Below are 11,191 nucleotides of genomic sequence, written 5' to 3' on the forward strand. Positions count from 1 at the left end.
ATTGTGATGATAGCAACGAAATTGGTTTTGCCTCGTAGATCTAAATGGCTGTGAAAAAGTTGAAAAGTAACTGTGAAAATTGCGACTAGAGGTTGAGATTGGAAATCGAGACTGCTGCGAAATCTACAAACAATAAGCAATTTACGCGGAATAATTCTACTATGAATATAACTACAAATCGATGCTACTACGGCTAACAATTTCAAATTACAAAGAGCATAACTTCTATTGAATAAGTGTCTGGATATTCTACTTTTTTTGCCTACGATTTTAACACCTCTTAATTTTGCCATCTTGCCGGCTGCGACGGCCCTTAAAGTCCCGTATTTTTCCGTGAGTCGAATTTCTATTTCCAGGTCACGTGAAAATATCGAATTTCATAATCTTCACCAATGACGTCCTAGTCCTCTTGTTTCCGACTTCTTGCGGAACTCACAAATGCTAGCAACCTACTGACTAAAGTGCTTGGTGGTCTATTTGTTTCTTTTTCATATTTGTTGCTTTTGTTTGCTCGCAAAGCCGTCTGCTTCCGCCGCACTTGTGCTAGTATCTCTCTCAATTAACCCGTGTAAACCCTTCTCCGCCATCGATAAGGACATTCTCGATATTTCTCATAGCTTCCACAGATGTATGGTTAAAGTTCTCTACCGTGGAAGCTCCGATGTGTGGGGTAAGAATGACGTCACTTCTTCCAAACAATTCAGGGTGGACTGAAGGCTCCTTTTCGAACACGTCAAGCCCTGCAAAGAGCACCTTTCCCGTCTTCAAACCATTGACCAATGCTTCCTCATCAATAATAGAACCTCTTCCGATGTTGATGACTCTGAACGGATGTTCAATTTCGTCGATAACCTTGGCGTTGATCAAATGCTTGGTTTCTGGAGTAGCTGGACAGGCAATGACCACTAAATCCACGAATGACTTGGTAGAAAGAATGTCTGCATGATATGTAGCCTCGTAACCCAACTTGGCCTCTTCTGAGTCTGACAATTTGTTTCTTTTGATGTAGTGAATGTTCATGCCTAAACTCAGCAATCTTTGGCCAATTGTTTTACCAATGTTTCCAAACCCGACGATAACCGCATTATGTCCGCCAGGGTTCACATTGGGCCTGTCATTAATATACTCACCAAAATCGTAGCCACTTCCGTCGCCTGTAGTCACAGGTTGGCCCGTCCTGGTTTCAAAGGTGCCAGATCTGTCCAAGAGCTTTCTGACCTTGATGGTGTGATTATTGTCGGGACTGAATACCTTCTGGTACGCAGAAAACTGACGGAAACTCAGCAAGGTGTTGTACAACACCAAATCAGCCACAGGACCAGCAGCCCCAGTAGAGGGAACATTGGTCAAAATGATGTTTCTTTCTCTCAATGCAGCTCCGTCGTAACCATCATAACCTACAGAGCAAATAGCAATGATCTTCAAACTGGGTGGAGCATTTTCGATAATTTTGTCGCGGAATCCACCGAGTGGAACGAAACCTAACCAGGCACCGTAAATAGCTTCAATATCGTTGAATTTGGTGTTGAAGTCTTCAATAAGTTGATCCACAGATGTCAAGCTATGGAAAATACAGGTGAACTTTTCGTTGAAACGGATGAATTCTGGCTGCGACTTGTCCAAGTCGCCTACGAACAATACCTTTGGCTTATTAGAGGAAGTCATCGTGCTTGGATAGCTGCAAAGAGCGAGATCTTTGCAAAAGAGAGAGATTGAAGTTTTTCAGAGGACGGAATTTTTAGTCGACCTTCCAGGCCCAATGCGGAAGCTAAGCGAAAGTCGTTTTAAGGTTCTAGTGTAAATGTATGCAGTACACAATGAATGCTTAACTATGTGGGAAAGACATAACCAACACTTTAGAAAGATGCAAAACCACCAAGGTACTTGAGACTCGGGAGTATTTTGGTAAAAGCTAAGAGAAGACTACCAAAATTTCGAAGCTTTGTGAAAACAAAGAGATTTTTCACTGTTCAGCCGTCCTGAAATCAGATTCTAGATTTATGGTGATTAACTGGAATAGTTTTTTGCATCTATGTGCAGCTCTCAAGCACCTCATTGGACAGCAAACATGGGATGTACGTCAACTGGGGTGATGTACAACTACTTTCGGTTGCAAATACAATATATGTCAAAATAAGCCACTAAAGAAATCTTGTAAACAGAGACAGTTCGTAAAGGAACATGCAGAAATCGACATGCACACTAACCGAACAATAGCAGTAGCCAATACGATATTGCTTAGGAATACTACACACAGCCGAAGACCATGACACCAGAAATGAGTTCAAGAGATCAACATGCTGCTGTCATCTGGCTGTGTCTCTAAGATTACAGCTCTCCAGAATCATCCCCAGAATTTGTATCTCCACATTTCACAACTTCTCAGCAAACTTGCGTCTACATACGAACCCCAGACTGAACCCCAGATGTATGAATGACTCCTGATATGACTGGAGCCCGTGGTTGATATCTTGCCATTCTAATAATAGTATTGACCGCCTTTCGCAGCTCACGGTTGTTGCATCAACCGATGACCCCACAGATCTGGTGATGATTGCAAAAGGCGGAACCACCGCTGAATGCGGAAGTCCCCCCACGGCATCGAAGAGTAGTAGATTTGTCACGTGACGAGGAACAACCTTCTTTTCCAAACGAATTTGAAAAGAAACCAACCGACGTGTCATTTGCTCCACGACCACAAGAAACTACATCCGCCAGACTGCAGAGAGGCTTGAAAGAAGGTAGCGATTGAGCCGAAGAACAACAGAAGGCAACCGTCAAACTTGGATTCACACAAAGCAAACAGCAGCTGGCCGTAGCATAAAGTACAAGTAGAGTCTATACAGTTTTCCAGAAATCAAAATCTACAAACAAACAAAAAAACGAACAGAAAGTTTACAGATTTTTCAGAGCTTCATCTCTCTACGACTTCACAGCCTCATCAATTTCAGACCAATAGCCATAATGGACTTTGTAGAGTTTCCCATCACTATTCCCAACCAGCAGCGTGTGGAAACTGCCATCACCTATAGTGCCTACTTTTCGGTTTTCACCAGTGTGGTTTTTGGCCTAGTTACAAATTCGCTAGAGAATGTTGTGTATGCTTTTGGAGCGCAGACTGCCATCACGTTAGTGTTGACTGCATTCAACTGGCCGTGGTTCACGAGTGCTCCCGGTATCGAATGGCTCCCGGTAGAATTTTAGGATCGTATGGTGACTTGCTGATTTTACTGTGTAGCACAAGTGAATATTTCAGTGACTTTCTGGTTAGACATTTTTTGCGGCTGGACTTTCATTGCTAAATTGACTAAGGCCAGATTCTCGGTGCGAGAAAAATTTCTGTTAGTTTTGAATTTTCCGAGCCCCACACATTGCGATGATAGACTCTGTACGAAAACTATATAAACGGCTCGATTCCTAGAAAGAGCCAGATCAGATTGTAGCTAGTATATATAGCATATAGATCCCTGGAGGATACCCACAGACATTACTGCTACTAATTCATACCATACTTGACGTATATCTGCGCATACATATCTACCCCAACTTTCATATAAAATTCCTAGATTTATTGCATCTTCTAATAGAGTCATTTTTCAGATTTTTCAATTTCCATAGAAAGCATACATTTTCATACAGCTTCTATTTGTTAATCGACCTGATAATTTTACTAGCCATATTTCTTTTTTTGATTTTTCACTTAATCGACATATAAATACTCACGTAGTTGACACTCACAATGACCACTACCCCATTTGATGCTCCAGATAAGCTCTTCCTCGGGTTCGATCTTTCGACTCAGCAGTTGAAGATCATCGTCACCGATGAAAACCTCGCTGCTCTCAAAACCTACAATGTCGAGTTCGATAGCATCAACAGCTCTGTCCAGAAGGGTGTCATTGCTATCAACGACGAAATCAGCAAGGGTGCCATTATTTCCCCCGTTTACATGTGGTTGGATGCCCTTGACCATGTTTTTGAAGACATGAAGAAGGACGGATTCCCCTTCAACAAGGTTGTTGGTATTTCCGGTTCTTGTCAACAGCACGGTTCGGTATACTGGTCTAGAACGGCCGAGAAGGTCTTGTCCGAATTGGACGCTGAATCTTCGTTATCGAGCCAGATGAGATCTGCTTTCACCTTCAAGCACGCTCCAAACTGGCAGGATCACTCTACCGGTAAAGAGCTTGAAGAGTTCGAAAGAGTGATTGGTGCTGATGCCTTGGCTGATATCTCTGGTTCCAGAGCCCATTACAGATTCACAGGGCTCCAGATTAGAAAGTTGTCTACCAGATTCAAGCCCGAAAAGTACAACAGAACTGCTCGTATCTCTTTAGTTTCGTCATTTGTTGCCAGTGTGTTGCTTGGTAGAATCACCTCCATTGAAGAGGCCGATGCTTGTGGAATGAACTTGTACGATATCGAAAAGCGCGAGTTCAACGAAGAGCTCTTGGCCATCGCTGCTGGTGTCCACCCTGAGTTGGATGGTGTAGAACAAGACGGTGAAATTTACAGAGCTGGTATCAATGAGTTGAAGAGAAAGTTGGGTCCTGTCAAACCTATAACATACGAAAGCGAAGGTGACATTGCCTCTTACTTTGTCACCAGATACGGCTTCAACCCCGACTGTAAAATCTACTCGTTCACCGGAGACAATTTGGCCACGATTATCTCGTTGCCTTTGGCTCCAAATGATGCTTTGATCTCATTGGGTACTTCTACTACAGTTTTAATTATCACCAAGAACTACGCTCCTTCTTCTCAATACCATTTGTTTAAACATCCAACCATGCCTGACCACTACATGGGCATGATCTGCTACTGTAACGGTTCCTTGGCCAGAGAAAAGGTTAGAGACGAAGTCAACGAAAAGTTCAATGTAGAAGACAAGAAGTCGTGGGACAAGTTCAATGAAATCTTGGACAAATCCACAGACTTCAACAACAAGTTGGGTATTTACTTCCCACTTGGCGAAATTGTCCCTAATGCCGCTGCTCAGATCAAGAGATCGGTGTTGAACAGCAAGAACGAAATTGTAGACGTTGAGTTGGGCGACAAGAACTGGCAACCTGAAGATGATGTTTCTTCAATTGTAGAATCACAGACTTTGTCTTGTAGATTGAGAACTGGTCCAATGTTGAGCAAGAGTGGAGATTCTTCTGCTTCCAGCTCTGCCTCACCTCAACCAGAAGGTGATGGTACAGATTTGCACAAGGTCTACCAAGACTTGGTTAAAAAGTTTGGTGACTTGTACACTGATGGAAAGAAGCAAACCTTTGAGTCTTTGACCGCCAGACCTAACCGTTGTTACTACGTCGGTGGTGCTTCCAACAACGGCAGCATTATCCGCAAGATGGGTTCCATCTTGGCTCCCGTCAACGGAAACTACAAGGTTGACATTCCTAACGCCTGTGCATTGGGTGGTGCTTACAAGGCCAGTTGGAGTTACGAGTGTGAAGCCAAGAAGGAATGGATCGGATACGATCAGTATATCAACAGATTGTTTGAAGTAAGTGACGAGATGAATCTGTTCGAAGTCAAGGATAAATGGCTCGAATATGCCAACGGGGTTGGAATGTTGGCCAAGATGGAAAGTGAATTGAAACACTAAAATCCATAATAGCTTGTATAGAGGTATAGAAAAAGAGAACGTTATAGAGTAAAGACAATGTAGCATATATGTGCGAATATCACGATAGACGTTATACAGAAGATTACTTTCACATCATTTTGAAAATATCTTGATATGTTCATATTTCATTCGCCTCTAGCATTTTTCAGAAATTATTAGTTAACAAATTTCGCAGCCAGAAAAAATACTCCACAAAATCATATCCAATTTTTCAGCATCGAGATTCAGTCATGAGCTCTCATTTTAATCTTCAATTTCAATTACTAACCACCAACCAAGTAACGTGATACTTTGCAGAATGCTATCGAAGATAAAAACTGTCCAGCGTATTAGAGGTCGGTATTTTCCCGTTTACAGAGCTTCCGGAAGTCAATTACGTTGGGTTTCTACTCTTCTTGAAAAAGACCCTAATCTGATAACCGTTGACGATATCAAGAAATCGAGCCTAAATAACGAAAATCAGCAAGAGCTGGATATTGAAGGAAGAATAAATTTGATCAAAACGATCGGATCATCGAAGAATGAGGATAAACAGGCTTTGATAAACGAACTTATTCCTAATTTTTCAGTCTATTTCAGACTTCAAAATCTTCAAGAAGAGCCAGCTATAAATACCAAAGAACTTCTAGGACGTTTGATAGATGTGAACCCAGGAAGAGTTCTTAACTCATGGGAGTTATTCAAGAAATACGAGCATTTGGTAGAAGAAATAGACCATCAGTTGATTAATTCGCTATTTGAGAAGTTGCTTAACGGTGAGAAGCTGGAAATCTCAGATGACCCCAACGACGCCAAATACAAAATTACGATGGAAAATTTGGAGAAAATCAAGTACTTATTGCAAACTTACACCAGAAGTAGCGATTCCTACAACTCTACCTTGATGAAATTGGTAGACAGATTAGTAGAGGATGAGTATGTGGTTTTCATCAATTTCTTACTACATGAAGAGCTTTTGTCTTCAGAATTCTTAATTAACCATTTATCTACAAGTAAGACAACTTCAAATATTTCCAATTATGCCTACTTGTCTATTTTCAAAAAGGTTTTCGATATTACCCCTGAACTTCTAAATAAGGAGCAATTGGTTTCAGCCTTGGATATTCTTGGAAATAGTAATGTTCTTGAGGAAATTAATAAAAGTCAGGATAAGCTTGCAAGTGAAATTGCAGACTCAGCATCTTTCAAGTTTGTTCACAGTCCTTTGGACCTTGGACAGTTACGTTCAGACATTCTCAAGTACATTGAAGTCAACTTGTTAGATTTAGATAAATCGCCGGAGAGTCTTTTGATAAGATTGAAACTCATAGAAGCCATTGGAATAGAGAATAACGACCTTGATAATGTACTCAAGAAATACCACACCTATCAGACCCACGAGAAGTTTGGCATTGAGTTAGTTCAAACCAAGCTTTTACAAGCATTTGTATACCAGGCTATTAATCTCGATAATGAATCCTTTGTTACCATTGCAGAAACTTTGCAACCCACAGATAACCATGGATTACCCGTTAAGGTACTACAATTGTTGATGATTGCACATGCCAACTTTGACTCCGAGAAGTCCTTGAGATACTACAACGACTACATTCAACGTGTCTCTAAGGGCATCAATGAACACACAAAGAGATCAGCTTCTGGATTGCTCACTGAGTCATTAATCTTGTCTCAGCTTTATGGAAACGACAGAAACTTTGCCACGTTGGTTTTTGAAATGGCTATCGACAAGGGGGTGATTAGCGACGAGCTAGAAATCAGTCTAATCAAGAAGCTATTCAAAGTGTATGGTGAATCGTTCGTAGAAGATGATGATTGGGAAAAGGCAAAAAAGAATCTTAAAACTTATGTCTTGGATTATGTAAAGAAGTTGTAATAGAATATAGATTAAAAGAATTCTATGAATTGTCTGAAAACTCGCAGTAGATTTTTTAGAAATGGCTGCGAAAAAAGGAACTGCTAAATTTAAGTGGATTTGTAAAATGGAAGAAACATTAGCTTTTCGGAAGAGGATTCTAAATGAAATCTTAAAACGTGGAAATGATATCATTACCATAAGCTGACTAAAGTCATTAGTCATTTGAGACTTCTTATCTCATCGAACCCCTGAGTTAACTATATGACTATTTTCCATAAACATATTCCAATAGTTATGACACCAATGAATCGTGAGCCTACTTTCCAACAATGAAATTTCACTCAAATTTAGCCACCAATTGCTCATTATAGCCCGATTGACTAACCTTACCATGGAACCGTATCGTTACTTAAGGCATTTAATCCCATGACACATTGACATAGTTGCGGCTAAATTGCCTTATTCATTAAGATAAGATCACGTGATACAACGAGCGTGGAAAGAAAGACTGGCAATGACTCAAACCGGCAATTTTGCCGTGGCGCCGTGATAAGCGCATTACTGAGTCACAGTAGTTAAGATTTCCCCATACTTAAGGCTCGTTAAGTTGGGTGAAAAATTATGAAAAATCATCTGACTGAAAGTATAAGAAGAGGTAATTTCCATCAATTTTTTTTGGTTTTCTTCACAATTATCTAACAAACACAACAAAACACTTACAATGTCTACCCCTGTGATTTTACACTTGAGAGCCGAGACTAAGCCTTTGGAGCACAGAGCTGCTTTGACCCCTACCACTACCAAGCAGTTGATCGATGCTGGTTTCAAGATCTTTGTGGAAAAGAGTTCTCAGTCCACTTTTGCCATTGAAGAGTACGAACAGGCAGGAGCTACTATTGTTCCTGAAGGATCGTGGAAGGAAGCACCTAAGGACAGAATCATCATTGGATTGAAGGAATTGCCCGAAGACGAAACTTTCCCATTGGTACACGAACATATCCAGTTTGCCCATTGCTACAAGGACCAAGGTGGGTGGAAGGATGTTTTGAGCAGATTCCCAGCTGGAAACGGAACTTTGTACGACTTGGAGTTCTTGGAAAACGACACCGGAAGAAGAGTTGCAGCTTTTGGCTTCTACGCTGGTTTTGCTGGAGCAGCCATTGGTGTAAGAGACTGGGCCTTCAAGCAACTCCATCCTGACTCTGAGAACTTGGGAGGTTTGACTCCTTACCCCAATGAAGACGGGTTGATTGCTGACGTCAAGAAGGACTTGGAAGCAGCATTGCAAAAGAATGGAGGCCAATATCCTACTACCTTGGTGATTGGTGCTTTGGGCAGATGTGGTTCTGGAGCCATAGACTTGTTCAGAAAGGTCGGAATTCCAGAAGAGAACATCACTAAGTGGGATATCCAAGAAACTGCTAAGGGCGGTCCATTCAAGGAAATCGTAGAGTCCGACATCTTTGTCAATTGTATCTACTTGTCTCAACCAATTCCTCCTTTCATCGATTACTCCAGTTTGAATGTTCCAGACAGAAAGTTGAGAATCATCGTCGATGTCTCGGCCGATACCACCAATCCACACAACCCTATCCCAGTGTATTCCATTGCTACGGTGTTTAACGATCCTACAGTAGTTGTTGAAACTACTGCTGGGCCAAAGTTGTCTGTCTGTTCTATTGACCACTTGCCATCTTTGCTTCCAAGAGAAGCCTCTGAGTTCTTCTCTAGAGACTTGTTGCCTTCCTTGTTGCAATTGCCAGAAAGACAAACTGCTCCAGTATGGACCAGAGCCAAGGCTTTGTTCGACAAGCACGTAGCCAGATTGTCTGAGTAAGCTATTTCTAAAAGAATATTATTTTCAGAAAATGAAACAAATCTCATTTTTTCGAATTGTCTGAGTAAGCTTCGCTTGACTTAGATCTTCAATTCTCAATTCTACGACTTTTGCTCCCATTAATTTTATTACTTTATATAGTATGTATAGCAGGGTAAATCTATAATACATTATCTACTTCTCTAAGTGAGTCTATACTATCGAATGTCATAATATACTTATGAATTATTCCAACGTAACTTTAACCTTTCTCTTCTTGTTGCCCTTTTTCTTGCCCTTCAACATGATCTTTTTGATTTCTTCTCCATCAGTTTCGTACTCTGATTCGCTGATGGCACCGTCTACCTCTTCGCCCTTGAGTTCGCCCATGCTATTGAAACGTCTCTTCATGGAATCCACCTTTTCCACATTTTCAGAACATGCTGCTACACAGTTTAATCTTTCACCGGTGTCGTAGACAGCAACTTGGTCTCTAACATTTTCAGAAAGATTCCAGATTACAATCTTTCCATCGGATGAAACAGAAATGAGAAGAGGAATTCCTCCAGTTTCCTGAGGATGGCTATAGAAAGTAAAGCCTTTGATACGGTTAGTATGGCCCCTTAATATGAAATCAGCAGTCAACTTCTCGGCCTTGGAGTCCCACACTTTTGACTCTTCTTCATTTTCTACAATAGATGCTAATACTTGTTGCTCGAAGTCAAAGAAATCAATGGTACCATCACCGTGACCTGTGACAAGCCATTCCTTTCCTTCTATTCTTACTATGTCTAATGTCATCAACGTCGACTTGAACGAGATTTTCTTAACAATTTTAGCTGAGGAAGTATTGTAAACCAAGATCTGGTTCAATAACCCGACAAGGAAATATTTTCCGTCTACAGACCATCTTACAAAATCTCCACTCTGGCCCAAATGATCCTTACCCTTGATCTTGAGAACTGCTGCTTTCTTAGCCGTCATCAAGTTCCACAACCTGATAGTCTTATCCTGTGAGACGGAAATTGCTACTCTGCCACTGGGGTGTATAGCCAAGTCATTTACTTTACCGGTATGTCCCTTCAAGGTTCCAAACGTTTCCCAGTCTTTGGTTCTCCATATGATGATCTTGCCATCTTCAGATCCAGACAAAAGCCACTTGCCAGATTTCTCTGCGAATTCAGGATGGTCTACTGAGACTTCTTTAGAAAATTTAAGAGTGGTAATCGTACCTTCATGACTCAACAAATGACCCAATTCTTTTCTCTTCTGAAGATCGTATATTCTTATATGCTCATCATTGGATCCGGTAACAAGGTATCGCTTGGCAATATCCATGGATTTGATGGAAAGGGCATGTGCTTGAAAATGGAAAATTGGTTGAAAAACAGCTTCTTTTTCTGCAGCAGCATCCAAAATGACAGAAACACATAACAAATTGTGTTCATACGATCCAACCATAATACGAAACTGAATCTTTTTGGTACTAGAGCTTACATTTCGAGAGACTGCAGCTTCTGCATTCGGCAACGAACTCAGTGTTTCTGAATTGACAGCTTTTGAGCTCTTCCCCTCTATTCTGACCTTCTTTTCTTTCTGTGCCATGGTGTCTTGCAGAAAGATATCTTAAGACGAAATCATAAGAGATGGAAATTTGAAAAATATAGCGATGAGGATGCGACATATACTAAATGTCGCACGACATGTTTAGCTGTGGGCAGAGGAAGCAGATGGTGCATTGAAGAAAGGGTTTTTCCAAAGAAGGAGAAGAGAGGATAAGTATGAGATGACAGATTATAACACTTCAGAACTAACTGGCAATGTTCATTCTACTGATCTTGCTCTGGTACATATATTCATTCGTAGAGAAGAATTAGGCTGCGAAATT

General features: G+C 41.0%; 5 protein-coding genes across 5 annotated transcripts; 3 read left to right on the top strand and 2 right to left on the bottom strand. All coding sequences in view use genetic code 12, as the record gives it.

Moving 5' to 3' along the window:
* Nucleotides 1-555: 555 nt before the first annotated feature.
* On the bottom strand, nucleotides 556-1,665 carry MDH98 (alpha-ketoisocaproate reductase or hydroxyisocaproate dehydrogenase; the record flags this gene model as incomplete). The annotated part of the gene is made up of 1 exon (XM_001387688.1): nucleotides 556-1,665. One exon carries the CDS (start codon nucleotides 1,663-1,665, stop codon nucleotides 556-558), a length of 1,110 nt encoding a protein of 369 aa, XP_001387725.2.
* A 1,794-nt stretch (nucleotides 1,666-3,459) lies between these two features.
* On the top strand, nucleotides 3,460-5,661 carry XKS1 (D-xylulokinase). The gene has a single exon (XM_001387288.1). The coding sequence runs from the start codon at nucleotides 3,740-3,742 to the stop codon at nucleotides 5,609-5,611; it is 1,872 nt and encodes a 623-aa protein (XP_001387325.2). The 5' UTR covers nucleotides 3,460-3,739; the 3' UTR covers nucleotides 5,612-5,661.
* A 269-nt stretch (nucleotides 5,662-5,930) lies between these two features.
* On the top strand, nucleotides 5,931-7,505 carry PICST_28145 (predicted protein; the record flags this gene model as incomplete). Its single annotated transcript, XM_001387289.1, has 1 exon — nucleotides 5,931-7,505. One exon carries the CDS (start codon nucleotides 5,931-5,933, stop codon nucleotides 7,503-7,505), a length of 1,575 nt encoding a protein of 524 aa, XP_001387326.2.
* Nucleotides 7,506-8,194: 689 nt separating this feature from the next.
* Nucleotides 8,195-9,508, top strand: LYS1 (Saccharopine dehydrogenase [NAD+, L-lysine-forming] (Lysine--2-oxoglutarate reductase) (SDH)). Its single transcript, XM_001387290.1, has one exon. The coding sequence runs from the start codon at nucleotides 8,209-8,211 to the stop codon at nucleotides 9,322-9,324; it is 1,116 nt and encodes a 371-aa protein (XP_001387327.1). The 5' UTR covers nucleotides 8,195-8,208; the 3' UTR covers nucleotides 9,325-9,508.
* A 41-nt stretch (nucleotides 9,509-9,549) lies between these two features.
* Nucleotides 9,550-10,809, bottom strand: MAK11 (essential for cell growth and replication of M dsRNA virus contains four beta-transducin repeats; the record flags this gene model as incomplete). The annotated part of the gene is made up of 1 exon (XM_001387689.1): nucleotides 9,550-10,809. A coding segment is annotated over one exon (1,260 nt), but the record flags the coding sequence as incomplete, so codon positions are not given.
* Between the last annotated feature and the right edge of the window lie 382 nt (nucleotides 10,810-11,191).

Source organism: Scheffersomyces stipitis, chromosome 1 (assembly GCF_000209165.1).
Source record: "Scheffersomyces stipitis CBS 6054 chromosome 1, whole genome shotgun sequence".
Taxonomy (NCBI): domain Eukaryota; kingdom Fungi; phylum Ascomycota; class Pichiomycetes; order Serinales; family Debaryomycetaceae; genus Scheffersomyces; species Scheffersomyces stipitis.